The 20,204-nt window shown below is 36.5% G+C and overlaps 1 protein-coding gene across 1 annotated transcript; it reads right to left on the bottom strand.

The window, feature by feature from the left end:
- Nucleotides 1–11,494: 11,494 nt before the first annotated feature.
- LOC115992814 lies at nt 11,495–12,409 on the bottom strand. The gene has a single exon (XM_031117054.1). It carries the CDS (start codon nt 12,344–12,346, stop codon nt 11,639–11,641), a length of 708 nt encoding a protein of 235 aa, XP_030972914.1. The 5' UTR covers nt 12,347–12,409; the 3' UTR covers nt 11,495–11,638.
- Between the last annotated feature and the right edge of the window lie 7,795 nt (nt 12,410–20,204).

The following is a 20,204-nucleotide window of genomic DNA, read 5'->3' on the forward strand; positions in this document are numbered from 1 at the left end:
TAAGAGCACCCTTTTACTCCTGTCAACTTATTTCCATCAGTTCTCCATCACGCTAAGGTGATCTGGTCATCCAATAGAAAGTCGTCGGCTTGAAGGCAAAGTCGTCGTCTTCTGCATAGTAAAGCTGACGGGTTCTCTGAGTTCGACGGTTTTATCTTATGTGGATAGGACTAATATCTTTCTCAAAATTACCCTTATCAGCTACCCCCTACTCCATGGTTTCATCAGCTCATCAACTTTAGCTTACAGGTTATGGAGTTTGATTTGTAGGTCTTTTTTTTTTTTTTTTTTTAAGGAAAAAGGAAGGGGGTATTTATTGATGATTCCTTGAGCATCCAATATTAAATGCCAGAACACGTGACATAAGCTAGTTGTCCTCGTTTCTGAACAAGGGCATCGCTTCGTCTCCCGTGCATTCTTCTTCCTATATATATATGTATATATATATATATATATATATATATATATCTCACCTCCTCCCTCATTTCTCCTATTTCATCATTGTTGATCTTCAGAGAGAGAGCTCGCCACTTTGAGAACTTTGCTTTTGTCATCTTGTTGACCTTATCACCTTTGTTGCTGTCCTTATACTGAGGCCGTCACTTCTCAAGGAACTGTTTACTAACTTCGTAAGTCACATTTTCTTTTATTTCATTCTATCTTTTTCTTTCATTTTTCTAGTTGATCATTAACTCTTTTAGAGAGGTCGTCAACTTAGGTTCTTAGAATACTTCTGTCGCTTGTAGGTGAATAGATGTCTAGAGAAGCAAAGAGTGAGCAGTCGTCAATCCGTGAGGGAGCGGGCTACAACAAAGTCTTCTAGCCAGGTCATGAGCTCGATGAGGGCCTTTCCTGGTCGTTAGAGAGAGAAATGTTAGCCCATTCTCCTGATGAGGTAGTGGAAAGTTGTGATGGAAAGGAAGGTGAGGAAGAAGAGGTAGATGAGGGTAAGGATGAAGGTGATAAGGGAGGAGAGGAGGGAGAGGATTATGGGGACGAGGGTTAAGTTGAGGGGAGAATCCCCGAAGGTGGAAGTTTAGGAAGCCCTAGGGATGGGCATACCCATCTATTTATTCTTCCCAAAATGTGGATTGTCAATGACTTTAAGCCAACGCCAACATCTTTAAGAATCAAAGGGATCGTTACCAAATTCTTGACCATATCCCAATCCGTCTTCATGGGAAATTTGAGAAGCGTTAATCGGGAAAGACTGCGAACGCCAGCATGTACAATTGCATGTTCGCTACAGGATAGAGATTGCCACTGATGGTGTTGCACTATCAGTTGGCCAATTTTCTTGGATTGTCCGTTAGCCAGATTGCTTCAAATACTTGGAGGATATTCATTGGAGTTGAGATTTTGTTGGGTTGTCTTAGTAGTGGGAACCGTCAGCTTTCGTTGGACGAGTTCTTTTGGTGCTATAGACCCCAGCACACCGTCTTGTCTCAAGGGTTATATCACTTTGCTACAGGGAAGAAAGGACTTAGGCTTGTGTTGGATATGCCTAATTCCAATAGGAACTAGAAAGGAAGATATTTCTTTGTTCAGGAGACGGATTGGGTATGCCTTCCAGAGGCGTGGGCTAAAATGACCCATGGCTTTGACAATACTTGGGGTATTGTCAAAGATTCAGGTTTAATACCGTTAGTTTTTTCTTTTACTTTTTCTATTTATTTGTTAGGTGTTTAATGTTGTCCTTTCCCTTTTTCAGCTAGTGTTCATTCGTGCATAACTGACGAGCAAGAGGCTTTCATACGTCGGGTTCTTGAAATTCCATTTGAGGAACGAAAGTGTAGGAATCTGATCACCCTTGATATGCTGCATGCTTATTGTGGTAGTCCAAAGCCAACACCTGCAACATGTAGATTAAACACTTACTCTCGTCGGCATAAGTTATTACCTATTTCTTTTCGTCGTTTTTTGTTTTTTTGTTTTTTTTTTTTTTTTTTCGTCTTTATGTCTAACTCTCGTCACTTATCCTTTGCAAAAATGGAGGCAGCCAAATAGAGGGCATTGGTGAGGGCAGTTATGACGCGTAAGAAGGAGGAGGAGAATAGGGAGAAAGGGAAGGAAGGACGTCCTCGTCAGCCCCCAAGGCCGTTGAAAAGGGGGCGCCTAAAAGAAAGGCTGACGGGAAGGATGACCGTCCTTCTAAGAAACCATCAGTCACACCTAGGGAGAAGCAGCCAAAGAGGCCGTCGCCTTTCAAGCCGAGCCATGGAACTGGCAAAGGCTTGATGACATCAACGAGCCCCGTCACCCAGGGAACCCGTTGCCTTCTTACACATAAAGGATACGCTGTCAAGATGGTTAAATCAATCATCAAGGAGACGGATGTGGATCCTTGTGCCGAGCAGGAGATGGAAGACTTGGGGGCTTTAGGTCTTTTTGATCTCTTCAGGGTAAGTTTTTTACCTAATCAATTTTTCTTTATTGTTTATTTGTTAGCTGACAGTTAGTTCCATTTTCAGGCACTGGTGCGCATGAAGGCACTCCAAGATAGGTGCATTACTGAGAAGGGGGTGATCAGTCGTCTCAGGAAGTGCAACGAGATGTTGACCAATGAACAGGATCAATACAAGGACGCCCTTTGTACTCTCAACAAGTAGGTGACAAAGTTATATGAGAAGCTAAAGAAAAAGACCCGTCAGCGAGAGAAGGAGCAAGAGGTGAAGGCATCCTTGGAAAAAGAGCTGACAGCTCTCCTCGAGCAGGTTGAGATGGCGTGACAGAGTTTAAGGCTTCACAGCCTTTCATAGACTCTTGCGTCGTCTACTATAGGGGCGGGTTTGAGGACTACCTGAAACAGGTTAAGTCCGTCTACTCCCACTTGGATTTATCCAAGGTCTCCATGGACGACCCCATACCGTCGACTCCAGCTAGTGACACCATTTTTGAGGAGACAGACGACTCCACCCAGTTAGAGTGGGATCCAAAAAATGATGGTGTCATTCTTGCTCTGCTTGCCATGGAGAAGCTCGTCACTCCAGTGATCCCGTCTACTGAAGCTTAAGTTGCTGACAAACCCCCAACTCAAAACGTCCAAGATCCTACCCCCCAACTCCAAACGCCTAGGACCCCTTAGTGTAGTTGTTTTTTATTTCTATTGGCAACTTTGTAATGTATTTCGTCCATTTCCCAGATAGTGTTAAATGCCCTTTTGTTTTTTAGGCCTTGTTTGTAAAAACTCTACTTTATTTATGTATTTCTTATTTTATACCCATCGCTTTTAGCATGTGTGCTTCATTAGTTCATATGCATATGTCTGGTGGTATCATGTGTGAATCCATCTACTTTGGTGTACTTGTCCTTTTTTAGACATAATAGTGAATCCGTCCGATCTGAGGATCAAATAATAAACTCGTCTCCTTGTTTTCTTACAAGGATGAACTCGCCTACTGGTGGACTGTAACAAACTCGTCCACTTATGGACTTAACAATTTTAAGGCATCCTAATTTGGTGAATTCGTCCTCTTTTGGACTTAATAATGAACCTGTCTATTTGTGTACTTAGTACTTTTAGGGTTGAGTTTGTCCACTTGTAGATTGTAATAAACCCGTCCTAATGTGGACTTGGTAATGTTACGGTATCCCAATGGAATGAACTCGTCCACTCTTGAACTTAACAATGAACTTGTCCATTTATGGACTTATAATCTCAATTCGTCCACCTTTTGGACTTTGTAATAAACTTGTCCGTTTGCGGACTTAATAATAAACTCGTCCACTTGTGTGGACTTCATAATTTTAATTTGTCCACATTGCAGATTTTGCAATTTGTCCACTTGTGGACTTAATAATAAACTCGTCCACTTGGGTGGACTTCATAATTTTAATTTGTCCACATTGTGGATTTTGCAATTTGTCCACTCGTGGACTTAATAATAAACTCGTCTACTTGTGTGGACTTCATAATTTTAATTTTGTCCACATCGTGGATTTTGCAATTTGTCCACTTGTGGACTTAATAATAAACTCGTTCACTTGTGGATTTTATAATTTCGAGGCATCCTCATGGGTTGAACTCATTTAAAAAGTAGTTTTGTAGAGACGAATGTATGTGTAGGCTGTATCTAAATAACTCCTCTTATTGTGATAAATGCATGCACAAGTAAAAATTGCTCTTACAAAGGATAAAAAAACATGCCCTTTGGGCTTTAGAAAGTATTGTAAGCAAAATTTAACTAAAAGAAATAACTGGAAATGAGGAGTGTCATTCTTCCTGCTGTCATCTATTGGTAATATTTCCTGAGATGCTCGGTGTTTCATGGATGGTGCAACTTTTGTCCATCTAGTGTCTTCAAGTGGTAGGTGCCTTTCCTTTGGTATGTAGTGATTTTGTAGGGTCCTTCCCAGTTAGGATCGAGCTTTCCTTAGGTGGGATCTCTAGTCGCACATATCACCTTTCTTAAGACGAGGTCTTCAACCTTGAAGTCTCTGTGTTTTACTCTAGAGTTGTAGTGCTTGGCCATGTAGTCTTGGTATCGTGCGAGCCATTGTTTAGCTGTTGCCCTAACCTTGTCTATTAGGTCAAGCTGTAAACGCATGGCCTCCTAATTTCTCCTTTCATTATGATTGTCCACCCTGTAGCTTGTGAGTCCTACCTCAGTTGGGATAACTGTGTCGCTTCGTATGCTAGTCAGAACGGTGTCTCCCCCATAGGTGTTTTGGCTGTCGTTCTATATGCCCATAGTACACTTGGCAGCTCCTCTGGCCATATACCCCTTGCCCCCTCAAGCCGAGTCTTGATGATTTTAAGTAAGGATCAATTCGTGACCTCAACCTCTACATTGGCTTGTGGGTGAGCGAGGGAAGAGTAATGGTTCTTGATTCCCAATTGTGAGCCAAAATCCCTAAAAGAGTCATTGTCGAACTGTTTCCCGTTATCTGAGACCAAGACTCTGGGGATCCTGTACTTGCAAATGATGTTCTTCTAGACAAAGCTTCTTACGTTCTTCTCTATGATGGTAGCTAGAGTTTCGGCTTCGACCCTTTTGGTGAAATAGTCTATGCCGACTATAAGGAACTTCAGCTGCTGTATTGTTATTGGGAACGGGCCCATGATGTCCATTCCCTATTGAGCAAAAGGCCATGGGGCCGTCATTGGGGTAAGTTCTTTTGTCGGCTGTCTGATGACATTGTCGAACCTTTGACATCTGTTGCAGGTTTTGACATATGCTTGGACATCCTTCTACATAGTAGGCCAATAGTATTCTGCTCGAATCAGTTTGTGTACTAATGATCGTGACCTTGAGTGGTTTCCACAAATACCTTCATGGACTTCTCTCATGACATAATTTGCTTCTTCGGGGCTTAAACATCTTAGGAACGGGCGAGAGAAGCCTTTTTTGTATAAGATGTCCTTTATCAGGACGAATCGTATTGCTTGGACCTTCAGTTTTCTTGCAACCTCCTTACTCTTAGGTAGTGTGCCTTCTTTCAAGTATGAGACTAAAGGTGTGGTCCAATTGTTTTCGGAGCCTATTTCCTACACATCGATGGTATTTATCAATGGCGAAAACTGAATAAAGGAAAGTACCTCACTGGGGATGATCATGTGTTCTACTGATGCGGCCTTAGCAAGGCGGTCAGCTTACTCGTCTTCTCCTCTTGAGATTTGAATAATCTTGGCCTGTAGATCATCTACCCTTTTCTTGACTTGCTCTAGGTGCTTCTTCATCCTCTCACCCTTACATTCGTAGTCGTCGTCCACTTGGTTTGTGACAACTTGTGAGTTACAATGAACAACCACACTCATAACCCCTGTTGCTTTAGCGAGATCTAGTCCTATTATTAAAGTTTCGTACTCTGCTTTGTTGTTAGTCATAGGGAAGTCAAGATGGACCATGCATTCAATCTTGTCCCCTTTTGGAGAATGAAGTACAATTCCTGCACCTTTAGCCTGTCTGTTGGACGATTCGTTCGTCTGTGTACTCCATTGATGACATTCTTCTCCCCCTAGCCTTCCACGTTAGTGAACTCCGCAATGAAGTCAGTGACCACATGCCCCTTGATGGCAGTACGCGGGCAATGTTGTATGTCGAACTCACTCGACTCTATTACTCATAGGGCCATTTGTCTGACGGCTTTAGGATTGCTCATAGCTCGCCCTAAAGGCTTATCAGTCAGGACGATCACTGTGTAAGGTTAGAAGTAAGACTTGAGCTTGCGGGCTACTGTAACTAGAGCGAAGGCGAGCTTTTCCATCGATGGATACCTTTCTTTTGCACCACGAAGTGCCCATTTGGCGTAGTATACGAGTTTTTGCATATTGTCTTCTTCTTTGATCAAGGCCGCATTGATGGCGGTTAGGGATACAACTAAGTAGAGGAATAATTCTTTCCTTGGTTTTGAGGGACTCAACAAAGGCAGGGAAGAGAGGTATGCTTTCAAATTCTCAAATGCTTGTTGACACTCAGTGGTCCACTCAAAAGATTTCTTCAGCATGGAGAAGAAATGTAGACACTTATCTGTCGCCCTTGACACGAACCTATTCAGCACGACTACCTTGTTGTTAAGGCTTTGTACCTCTTTCACGTTCTTTGGAGGTGCCATCTCTATTATGGCCTGAACCTTGTCTGGGTTGGCCTTGATACCTTTCTGAAACACGAACCCTAGGAACTTTCCTGTCGTCACCTCAAATGCACACTTGCCCGGGTTGAGCTTCATATTGTAATAGCAAAGGGTGTCGAAGGTTTCCTTGAGATCATCCAAATGATCATCCTTCCTTCATCTTTTTACCAACATGTTGTCAACATAGACTTGCACATTTCTTCTAATTTGATGTGCGAACATCTTGTTTATGAGCCTCTGATATGTCATGCCCGTGTTCTTGAGGCCTAACGGCATCACTTTGTAGCAAAAGAGGCCCTAGTTAGTAACGAATGAAGTTTTCTCCTTATTGGCTTCATCCATTTTGATCTGGTTATAACCTGAAAAAGCATCCATGAAGCTTAGTAATTGGTGTTGAGCTGTAAAGTCTACTAGGACGTTAACCTGTTGGAGGGGGTAGCTATCCTTGGGGCATGCTTTGTTCAGGTTTGTAAAATCCACGCACATTCTCTATTTCCCGTTGGCTTTCTTGACCATCACCACATTCGCCAGCCAGTCGAGGTAGTAAACTTCCCTAATGAAGCTTGCCTCTTGTAACTTGCGGACTTTTTCCGGTGTAGCTCGGTCTCGTTCTTGGGCGAACATCTGCTTCTTTTAACGGATGAAAGGAGGGCGATACATTTAACTTGTGCACCATGACCGAAGGGTCGATTTCTAGCACGTCTTCATGGCTCCAGGTAAATACATCATTGTTTTCTTTGAGAAAAGTCATGAGTGCTTGGTGGACCATCGGGTTGGCGAGGGTGTCGATCCTTGTTGTCCGATCTGGCCTGGAGTTGTCAAGAAGTATCTCTTCAAGTCTTTCAACGGGCTTTGCCACTGTTCGCTGCCCTTTTATATTCATTGTCTACATATGATCGTCCATCTCCAACATTGCTATATAACACTCGCGAGCAGCCACCTGATCTCCACGTACTTCTCCTGCTCCGTATTTGGTGGGAAATTTGATCATTATATGGTAGGTTGAAGTTACAGCCTTCCACGAGTTAAAGGTAGGTCGTCCGAGGATGGCATTATAGGCGGACGAGCAGTCAACAATAATGAATGTAACATATTTAGTGATTTGCTGAGGATAATCACCAACCGTAACGAGTAGCGTGACTGCACTGAGGGGGTATACTTTATTTCCTTCAAACCCAATGAGTGGGCCGTTGGCCAAGGCCAGTCGTTCTTTGCCAATCCTTATTTGCTAGAATGCCGGGTAGTAGAGGACCAGGACCCTGTGTGTGTTTCAATCCCTTACTCGTATGCTAACGACGAGAGCATTGTTATGCAGGTGATGGAGACGTCGAACGTCTTCTTTTGAGAATTTGATGATGGGGTTGTCGATTTGCACCATTTTTGGGATGACACCTGTCAGCTGGACATTCTAAACCAATCTAAGGTAAGTCTTACAGGCTTTTTTGGATGAACCAAAGGTTGCAGTGCCTCCCACAATCATTCTAATATCTCCTATAGGCAGCTTAGGACGCTCATTCTCTCGTGGAACCTACTCTTGTGGTGGGTTCGCTCTTTCTTTGCTAACAAATCTTTGTAACTTTCCTTGTCTGATGAGAGTTTCTATTTGTTGCTTTAAGTTGTAGCAGTCGGCTGTGTCATGACCGTGGTCATGATGGAAGCAGCAATACTTGTCTTTGGACCTCTTAGTGGGATCTCCCTTCAGCTTGCCGGGAAATGTTAAGGCTCCTTCATCTTTGATTTGCATCAAGCCTTGGTTGATTGGGACAATCAGCGAGGTAAAGCTTGTAAACCTCCCTGTGGGGTTTTTAGAGCACCTATCCTCCCATTGTTCTTCGGTCCTAGCTATCTTCTGCCCCCTATCTTGCCATACATCCTTCTATCTTTCCCTCTTCTTAGGCTTCTCTTCTCTGGCAAGGTTTTGAAACTCGGACCGGACCGTATGGTCCGACTGGGTTAACCGAGAACCGCTTCTTAAAATGGTTCTTTAATCACAAAAAACCAGAAATTATATTTTTGCTGTGAACCTCTCGAATCGCGGTCAAACCACACGGTTTTCTGAACTGGACACAGGTTTTTCGGTTTCCTACTAAGAAAATTTCTTCGTGAAGAGTAGTTTCAGGTTGGCCGGATATGTTCTTTAAGGAAGAACAAGTGAGACAAGAATAGAAAGAGGGAGAGTGAGTAAAGGATGAAGCTGTGAAAGAGAGTCTTACCTTTAGATCTGTTATAATTTGCTTAAGAACTGAGGAAGACCGAAAATGAGAGACTGAGAAGTACTAGGGAGAGAAGGACACAAAATTTCAAATCTGAGAAGTAGGTGCTGGAAAGAAAAGTAAACAGATTGCTTGGGGAAAGAAGAAAAAAAAAAAAAAAAAGATTCACATCTTCTATGTCTCGATTGCTCTCTCTCTTTCTGCGTTTTTGCAGATGCTGTGTATGTGCATTTTTGCCTCTGGAGTCTTCTTCTTCAGTTCTTTAAAGATGATGCACTGGTGTACTGCCTTGCTTTACTCTCAACCACAAAAAAGCTTGCTTTATTGTACCCACTTATGCTTGCTGTCAAGCACTTCTTAATTTGATGGGAACTTGATTTTTATTAAACCCATTTATTATTGGCTGACAAACCAATGTTTGTCCACCTACTCTTGTTTTTTTTTTTTTTTTTAAAATTCACAAATGGTTAACTATTCAAACTGGCATAAAAGAGAAAATATTAGATTGTATTATGCTTAGAATTTAATATATTTTATTTGCATAATTATTTTTGCTTAGAATTTAATATTTTTATTTATATTATGAAACTTATGACATAAAAAAAAATTATTTGAAATATAGTTCTTTATATTTATTTGGATTATTTTAGTTAAATTTTCAATTTTCAATTTTTACTAATTTAATATATTTATTTTTTAAATAATTATTAAATTAATTATGACGTCATTACGGTTCGACCTCGGTTCAACTTCGGTTCAACCTCAAAAACCTTAAACCTCTTTTTTTTACGGTTCAATGAATGGTCCGGGTTTGAAAACCTTGTTCTTTGGCCAGTAGTGCGTCTTCTACGTTCATGTACTTGGTAGCCCTGTAAAGCACATCTGACATGTTCATTGAGTCGTTCTTATATAAAGAAAATAGGAACTTATCCTTCCGTAGCCTAATCATGAATGCAGCCACGAGTATATTGTCGTCAGCTTCATTGATTGAAAAGACTTCTTTGTTGAAATGGGTTATGTAAGATCTCAACGACTCATCCTTTCATTGCTTAATGTTTATCAGCCATGTAGTGGACTTCTTATACCTATGTCCCCCAATAAAGTGTGAGGTGAACTGGGTATTTAACTTCTTGAAGGTACTGATGAAGTTGGGCGTCAACTTGTTGAACCAAATCCTTGCGGGTCCCTTCAGCATAGTGGGGAAGGCCCTGCACATAATCTCGTCCGCCACTCCTTGCAGGTGCATCAGGGTCTTGAAGGACTCCAAGTGGTCCAGGGGATCCTTAGATACGTCGTAAGTCTCCAACTGTGGCAAACAGAACTTTAGCGGAAGGGGGAACGAAGTGACAGATGCCGTGAATGGTGAATCAGTTCGATGGACTAGGTCATTGAGGTCGCTAGACACCCGTCTTGTGAGGGTGTTTATCATGAAATCCGTCCGTTCCTTCATCATCTGCATCTCCGTGACTATGTGAGGTGGAGTGGAATCTGTGGTAGATGGATGACTTATGTCATGTCGCTCTGGTCTGCTTGGGGCATTGCTACCTTCCGGCCCCTTCTGGTCTGCTTGGGACATTCGTTTCTTGAAGGAAAGAGTCTTTCCTTGTAAGGAAGATCCTTGTTAATGCGTGTATTTTGTGAGATCCTTTCCTTATAAGGACTCTCTTGATTAGGGTTAACCGTGAGGCATAAGATATTTTCTTATGTATTTATTTGTAGAGCTCAAGCAACAAAAAAAAAGAAAAAAGAAAAAAGAAAAAAAAAGGATGCTGGAACCGTCAATAGCCCCCTTTTACTTCCATCAGCTTCTTTCCATCAATTCTCCATCACGTCAAGGCGATTTGGTCGTCCAACAGAAAGTCGTCGGCTTGAGGGCAGAGTCGTCGTCTTATGCATAGTAAAGCTAACGGGTTATCTGAGTCTGACAGTTTTATCTTATGTAGACAGGACTAATATTTTTCTCAAAATTACCCTTATCAATTATAAGTGGTCCCCATAGAAATTTAAATACGTGGAGCAAGATTGGACTTCAATTCAGATTTTAATTGAACACTTTGAAGAATAATTATGTTGTGGTCTCACATAAATTTAGACACATGAAACAGAATTGAACTCTAATTTAAAATTCTAATTTGGATTTTTCTAAGCTTTGCCTATATATAGATTATTATTATTACAAGACAAACTAAAAATTTTCCTAAATACAAATTTGTAAAATCCCGACTTTAACGAAGTGGGTTTGACTTTTTTTTCTTTTATACTTTTGTTTATGCAAGCAAAAAAGAGACGTATAGGATGTCTTTTACCAATGCTCCAAGGGTTCCAACGACTAGGCTCGGCAAATGCCCAGCAGTTTAAGGAATGGGATATTCCATATTGAATATCCATGTTGACCGAGGAAATGACTAATTTCCACATGAATTTGAGATGTTTACAAGAAGAAACATCTTATTAATTTAGAAGCCAAGCATTTTAATTATGACCTTATCACTTAATCTTTATACGTTCAATATTTATTAAAGTGAAGATTTGAAGTTTAAATTATTGAGAATAAGGTTAATTTAATTGTTTGGAGGTGGAAAGAAAAAACCAATCAAACATGAATGATTTGTGTGTGTGTTTTTTCATATAAAAAAAAAAAAAAAAAAATCTAATTTTACAAATTTGAATGATGAAGCCATAAAGATTCAACAAAAACTGGGAAAAACTTTTGTTCTACATTTATTAAAACTTGTATACAAAGGAAAACAAGAAGCAAAAATATCAAAATTTACCTACAAAAGTCTACAATTTTGTATCAAAAATTGAGGGAAAAAATATAAAGAAGCAAAACCTTAACAAGAATGTTTACATTATCTCACAGTGGAAGCAACAGTATGAGCCCACAATCTTAGAGTGTCTTTCATGCGAGTCTCATTGTTCAAAGCAGGAAATGGAACCCTCAAATTCATCAATGGGTTTTCTCTCTTTCTCCTATCTAAAACCTCCCAAGCTTCAGAAAGATAAGGCCTTGGAATTGTAGACTCATCCACTGCCTCTTCTTCATCATCTTTCTTTCCCAATCTATGCAATCCAGGAATGACTGAAGCCAAGCTTGAATTCCTATCTTCTTCAGAAAAAACAAAACCCAAATCCATAAACCCTTTTAGCTCTTCAAATTCAAGGTCTGATAAGCTCTTGCTTTCACCACTTTTCCTCCTACTAGCACTTCTTTTAACCTTCATTTTGGACGATAATACTTCAAAATCTCTCTGTTTTGGTGTCTCTGATTCTGTGACCTCTTTTTCTGAAAGGTTGGTATCGAGCTTTGAAGTGTGGAGGACCGAGTTAGGAAATAAAGAGCAATTTCCGAAGCTTGTGTTGGAGCTCAATTGGTCACTCATGGACCTAGTATGGAGGGTAGAGATGCGTGAAATCTGAGGTTCTGATGGTTTTTCTCGGATTTCGTTTTCTGGGTTTGCTTCAAAACTTGATGGCTTTGTTAGATTTGGTTGTTTTGTGAAGATTTGACTCTCAAACCAACAATAATCAAAGAGCTTCATGAGTTCCTCTGCGTTCATCAATGGCTGCTGGCCTGCTGAGATATGTTTGGGTTTTCTAATTGTGTAATGTGTACGATGAGAGGCTGAAGCATTTAGGCTTGATATATACTCAATTTTAGCACGGAATTGACCTTTATGTTGTAGAATATTACTCCAGAAAAGTTCAAATACTTCAACTGGCTCTGAACACGTTTTTCATTTGGGTTACGTTTTTTAATAATTTTTTATGATAAGTAAGTTTCTTAATGGCCTTGCACTACCTTATTTTTTTTTAGTTTTATTTAATATAGTGTGTTGTTTTTTTCAGGAAAGAAAAGTGATGTGAACGTGTTGGCTTTAATATGAATGGGTAAAGCAATTGAATTTTTCTTACACTAATCCATGTTTTGCCACACGCAAAGACATTCCTGATTATTATTATTATTATTATTATTTTGGTAATAAGTCTATTATATAAACAAGAAAACGAGTGGGCCATAAAGGCAATACAAATTGTGTTACATCCCAAACCAATAAGGTTATACAACAAAAGTAAAGATAAAAAGTAACTCCACACGAAGAATAGAATAAGGAAATTTTGTTGTAGATAGACCGTAGACAGCCATCTTGTAAGGAAATCAGCATAAAGTTGGCCTCTCTTAACAGTGGTTAATCTTTTACTGGGGAATTTGGTTCAACAGGTTTTGTAATCATCAACAATAAGTGCATATTTAGCTTTTGAGAAATCATTATTGGTGAGCAAGCTAACAACAGAGCTGACATTACTGATTATTATTGCTTTGGGACAATATATATATATATATATATAATATAATTTTTTATACGTATTAGAATAAAATTACTTTTCTCTACGTTCATTATGAACTCTACTTCACGTATACATATTACACAGCAAAATATGTTAGTAGTGGTAACAATATCGTGTAGAGTTCACCTTTAAAATTATTTTTATTGTGAATTAATCACCTTTAAAATTATTGCGTCAATAATAAACTCATTATCAGTGTGAACTGTGGACTGTAGAGTTCACTAGATGAACCCAGACGGTGCCCAACGTTCTTGATGGCAAACATGAATGAGCATTTTTTGTGTTAAATCCAAAGATGTTGATTTGTTACCTACATATCCTATCATGTTAGGTAACTGTACCAGACAATTATGTGGCAAAGATTGTTATCGACAAATGATGCTTTTGACTGGTTGATTGTTTCTAAAATACACAAAATTGTAAATACATCTACTAAATTATTAGGTAGGTAAACAATCTTTTCGAATTCATTAAAATTTTTGACATGTGACAATTAATAAAATTATTCAGTAGTTCTGGTCATAATTTATTTAATAAATTATGTAATTTATTTAAATAATATATATGAAAATTTTTTAGAATTTTAATCTAATAAGTTGAAAAACAATTCTTCTAAATAAGTTTGAACTTTAAGGATATGTTTGTATGGAGGTGAAATAGGGTAGAAGGAAAATTTTGAAGAGAAAATATGAAGAAATTTTTTTTTGAAGTTTGTTTAGTTGGGTGAAGAAAAAGGAAAATAAATAGTGAGGTCTGAGTGTTTTCTCTCCGGTCCTATCAAAAAATTTTATTCCAAAATAGAGAGAAAATTGAAGGGAGAAAATAGGAGTGCTTAATGGACAAAAATACTCATGCGCACTTGCGCACTATCTCTTTCATTTTATTTTTTATTTTTTATTTTTTTCTTTTCCTAAGCACGTTGACTCTGCCAATTTTTTTTTCCTTTCTTCTTTTCCTTTCCTTGGGCACGCTGCCTTTGCCAATAATTTTTCTTTTCTTTTCGTTTCCCTACCCTGGCACGTTGCCTCTCCCATTTTTTTTCCCTGGATGTTGCCTTCTTCCTTCCTCATTATTTTTATTTTTATTTTTTTTTTTAACTAGACATGATTTTTTTTTGGGGACATGATTTTTATTTTTTAATAAATTAGGTGATTGCTTTTTTTTTTTTTTAATTATTTGTCACTTTTTTTGTTTTAATTGACCATCATTTTTTAACTAGGATATATGAGTAAATTTATATAAATTCATTTTTTTTATCCTTCCCTTTTCTACTCCAAACCAAATAAAAAGGAGATAAATTAAAATCTTTTCTATCATCTCACTTTTTTATTCTCCCACCATTTTTTATCATCTCACTTTATCCTTTATTTATCATCAGAAATAAAGTGAAAGTTGAATCTTCACTAATTAAATGCATCTTAACAGTTTACTAATTAAAAACACCTTATACCTGGGAATTCTTTCCAAACATTAATGTATATGTGTGAACTCGTTTAAAAAAAAAAAAACTGTATGCCATACTCACAAGAGTAAAAATTGAGCACCACAATTATTATTTTTGATGCAGCATTCTTTAATCAAGAAATGCTTGGAGCATTCTCCCAAAAAAAAAAAAAAAATGCTTGGATGGTCAATAAAGCCAACACTGACAATTAATATTCTATATTTTATGTTAGGGAAGTATATAATTAGTTAAATATTTTATTGCTTTTTGAGCGCTCACGTTTTAGTATTAACTAGTATGTAGCCCGTGCTACCGCACGGGAATAGATATATTATTAATCATGAGTTTATTCATGTTTAAAAAACTCAGTTAAGTCTAAATTCATATTATTAACCAGAAAATTTCATTAACAAAACTTAGTAATATATATATTTGTTGATGAGAATGAGTGGTAGGATAAGATAGAATAGATGAAAGGAGGAGGGGAAGAGGAGATGATAATTAAGCACAATTTCAGTCAAGCAGGCCAGCAAACCTTATACGATATGGCTTATCAACTGGGGCTTTAGTTGTAAGTGCTTATAAATAATTGGCATAAGAGTGGTTTGTGTGCATAGGTGAATTGTGAGTTGGGCGTATAGGAAATGTTGTTTGTATTGTCTATTCTAGCTTAGATGAGTATATTTTGATTGGATTTGTATAATTTATTTGTGAGAGCTATGTGATGTGTCATTAGTGGATGGTTTACTTTTATTTTATTATATTGTGTGCTTCCACATGAGTATGGTTCACTCTCATCACAGTGACATAAAATATGCTTTGGACAAGAAAGATTGTGCTTTATTATTTAGCAGGTATTGTTTGGTAGATTGGAAAGAGCTTACCAAACAGATGCGGGGATTTAGCAGGTATTATGCTTACCAAACACCACTTTATCTATTTTACCAACCTATTTTTAGAAAGAGCTTGCAACTCGTGCAAATACACGGGATTTTTATTTAAAATTTTTTAATAATTTTTTTGTTGTATTTTTGTAGCATCTCGAAAGTATTTTATTTTTATTTTTTATATAACATCATCAATATTAAATCAAATCATACTTCATTATAGTAACATGAATTAACACACTTTGAATAAGCGGGAGCGGGAAAAAATTAAACTTACAAAAGTGGAAAAACAAATAGTTTTCTTCATAACATCATAAAAATTTAGGTACATAGCTCAAAATAACATTTATAACCTTAAAATGAACCAAAAGTCAAATAGTTTAACCCCCTTAAAAGTTTATGGGTCTAATGTTGTGAGCAACCAAGCCATTGATGGTCTTTTTGCATACCTGGACATATCAGAACTTTAAAAAAAAATATGTTAAATTGATTCCAAATGAAAAACACATACAGATGCGAAATTAGTTCTACCATCTCAAATTTAAATCACATGAATCAATGTTAGACAGCTTATCATTTCTTTTTCCTTTCAACACGTCTATTAAAAATCTCTAAATTGGAAAAAATAAATAAATAAATAATTATTTTTATGGTAAGCATTAATCCCTTGGACAATAGTATCATTAAAAGTACATAATCTAAGCATGAATCTCCATTAATACACCAAAGAAACCATGCATAGATTATGCAGTCCTCTCCAGTCATCTTAAGGGTCACATTTATATAAAAAAAATCCTCTAATTTCCTTTTAAGTTGTAAACTTATAGTTATTTCTTTCTGCAGATTATGCATGTGTGGTCCTAACAAAAATTAAAGGTTTAGAGATTAATCCAGAGAGATCCTAAACCTTCCTACTTTTTGAAAGGTATTAGAAATAATGCATTGAAATACTGAAGGAAAAAAAGGGCACAATATTATAGTGGGTAAATAGACATTCCTCACTATGGTTAAAAAAGCATCACATGGTCCAAAATAATGCTGAGGCACCCTAGCCAATAATTTTCCTTCAAATTAAAGTTTTGACTACTTGCAATCCACACAACATCACCCAAAAAAAAACACAATTAAATGGTAATAATCAAGCTGTATCTCTCTTCAATAACTACCTAAAATCTAAAAGATAGAACAGCAAGGAAACATCTTAAAGAAACAAACTTACCTTCTTCTTTTTTTCCAAACAGTTGCATAATTTTTTAATGGTGCATTGGTCAGATCCAAGGCAAACTTCACATATGCCACAAAATCTCTTTCTTGTGATTTGGCTTAGTTGCCCTCAGTTCCTCACATAAATCAAGTGCACTCAATTTGCATAGAGTAAGAAAATGTAAATATTAAGTATTCAAAATGGCACAATGGATTCTACATAGCCACCTTCCCTAATCATATCAAAATATGCCCAAAGGATCCAAAAGGCAAGACAAAGTATTCAAATTAAAAACTTTCACCCCTAACCATAACACTATTTGCCTTATAAACAACTTTTGCATGTCAATTCCCAATTATTAAGACTACGAATCTTGGAGCAAAGCAAATGAGGATGGCTATTTTTCAATTACCGATATACGTCTTAAGACAACTACAGGTTTTGTTTTATCAAATTTTATTGTTTCTCTTTCTCCTAATCTCCCACTAAGTTATGCATTAAAATATGAACTTTGATAGTTTTAGTGACATGTAATGCAGCGTCAAAATTGATTAAGAAATTTAATTGATTTTAAAAAATTACGTGTCCTGTTTTATTCAGGTCCAATTTCTTTGTCATATTTATTCCCTTTAAGAACAAAGAATGGTTTTGGGAAATGTTTATAGATTTTATTTATCAGAACCTATATTTGTTCTACGTATTCACTGAAAAATTTAAACAAACACACAGAAAAAACACAAAGATAACCAAGACAAAAGTTATTTTAAAAAAGTGCAGATAGTTATTCAAAACAGAGTAGATTTAATGAAATAGTGCAGTGCAGTGCAGACTTTTTATGAATCAGTGCAATGTAGATTTTGTGAAACAATGTAGCGAAGATTTTAGATGTGTAGCAGTGCAGATTCTTTGTAGAAGAATAGTGCAGAAAAATAACATTTTGAAGAAGAAATCCTTTTAACAAATTGGATCCATAGACCAAATTTTGTTCACTGAGAAATTTAAACAAACAAATAGAGAACAAACACAAAGATAACCAAAACAGAACCTTCAAACTCACATTGCTCATTTTATAGAACTTGGCAAATGAAACAAAAATCCCAAAGCCAAAGCTTATTAGTAAAATCACATACCAAATAAAATGGAGGTTATAATGTGGTTTTGGAGAAGGAGATGGGCAGAGAAAAAAGAGCGGATAGACTAACAGAACACAACGTATTCAAGGCCTAGTGATACCCATTGAGAAGCTTCAAACAGAGCAAAAAAAATCCTTTGAAAAACCTTTCTTTTAAAGGTATAGATAATAGGTTATACAATATCAATTGATTTTTTTATATTCTAGATAAAATTTGATTTGTGGTAAATTATGATAAAATAAGCTTCAAGACCCCTTTATTTATAAACCACTTAAGTCAAAACATAAATTCCCAAAGTCATAATCTATTCATTCTAAAGATAAACCACACACAAAGACATTTAATGTTCTTTCAAACATTACCCTAACAAAAACATGAGAGAGACAGAGACATAGACAAAGACAAAAAGGGGGTAATTATAGAGAGACAATGTGAGAAAACTGGTGAATCTATTGGACAAAATTCTGTTTTGATTAGTATATTAAAGCCAATGAATGTTTTAGAAACCAAAGAATGTTGAAGGCTGATAGCAAAGGGGTTTTGAAGAGACCATTGTTGATTTATTTAAGTTTTAATTTTCTTTAAGAATACCTTACAAATTGGCTCCTTGACTAACTCTCCTCCCTTGCTTGGTTGAGTAACTATTCTTGCTGAAAGAAACTGATACAAAGGGAAAAATACAAAGGCGTTTACAATTTAAAGAAAACAGGTTGAATAGCCAAAATTGATGATATAAACTTTGCAACATTTTCTAATATTGCAAAGCAATAAAACAAAAAAATAAACCAAAGAAAACTTAATTTTGCAGAGAACTATCCCAAATACATCAATTGGCAAAATGTAATCCAATGGATGAATCCAATGATATTGATATTGAGATAGAATAGAGAAGAAGTCCATTGGAGAAACAACAGAATCAACCTAATGGAAGTCATAGGATAGAGAATGAGAAGAATGATAGTTAGAATCTCCTAACCTGCCAGTTTTATCCAGCAATATTTCTTGAAAACACCTGGTGAACATCATAAATCTGTCTAAACAGAGGTAATTCAAACAACAAATACATAATGGATAGAATCTATTACAAAGTATAAGATAAACGAAAGAGAAATTAGTCTTTCATAAACAATGCTGACCTAATCTCCAAGTATGTTTGATCATATCTAAAACAAAATAATAAAGTACCAATATACCTCATTGTCATAGTCAATCTTTCTTTAAAAGACTGATTTTCAAATGGTAATCTTATCACTTCTATGATGCCAATTCTATTAAATGCTCTTCAATTGGCATATCTCATCCATATATATATGTAAAGAAATCACACTGGGTTAATCTGCATATTTTAGCAAGTAACAAATATTGATTTCGGAGTTTAATCAAACAAATTGGAATCAAAGATAGACTATATACCAATTATGAATAGCTACCACATTGAATTCAAACCCACAATCCCATTGATTCAATAGTACAAAAAAATTAATATTTTTTGGTCACAGTAATTTCTCTTTCATGAACAACTTTTGTTATATTTTTTTGGAACATAGCTTTTTATTTATAACGAAAACATATAAACATTGTAAATACCAAGACAAAGAAGAATGTACAACAGAGGGAAAATGTGAAGTTACAGGCTATAGATTAAATCAGACAGATATTACAATTTTACAGGTCAATTCAATCCAAATACTTGAGGAAAAAAAAAACCTAAAATATGGAAAATAATTATACAACAAAAAAGGACATGAGTAACAATAAAGAAAACCCAATTGGATAGCAAAGCAAAAAACCAATCCCTGATACGCAAACAACACTGGTTACAAAACATATAACATGGAAAAATAAATAAATAAATGCAACTTATGCACAGGTTAGTGCTTTTTAATTAACTTTTGTATTTATTTGTTTCTAATTTCAGTACAAATGAAAGTCAATTATAAAGTCATCAAAGGATAAATATAATTAACAAATTAGTAAATAACAAAATACTGGAATTGTTCTTCCATGAAATCTAAAGACCAAAACCAACAAACACCAAAAAAGAATAAATGCTATAGAGACCACAAACCAAATATAAAACCTGATTTGAAACTGAAATTAATGATTACATAATCATCACTAATAGAAAACTCAAATCCTTCAAAACCAACACAATGTAATCATTGAGCTACACTGAATAGTAAAATTGCACAAAAACAAATAAGCCAAATTGATTGCAAAGCAGAGCAAACATAAAAATAAAGATCCATGGACTAATCAAAAACATTAATGTGTTCACAAGATTTTAGTTTCAAGTTTAACACTTTTACTACTGCTTTGGTATCAGTTTGGTAAAACTGCCATTATTTCCGATTGCTCAAAAAATAAATCATAGCAGTTTTAAATTGCAGCAGAGAAAAA

The sequence above is a fragment of the Quercus lobata genome, chromosome 5, assembly GCF_001633185.2.
Source record: "Quercus lobata isolate SW786 chromosome 5, ValleyOak3.0 Primary Assembly, whole genome shotgun sequence".
NCBI classification, from domain to species: Eukaryota; Viridiplantae; Streptophyta; class Magnoliopsida; order Fagales; family Fagaceae; genus Quercus; species Quercus lobata.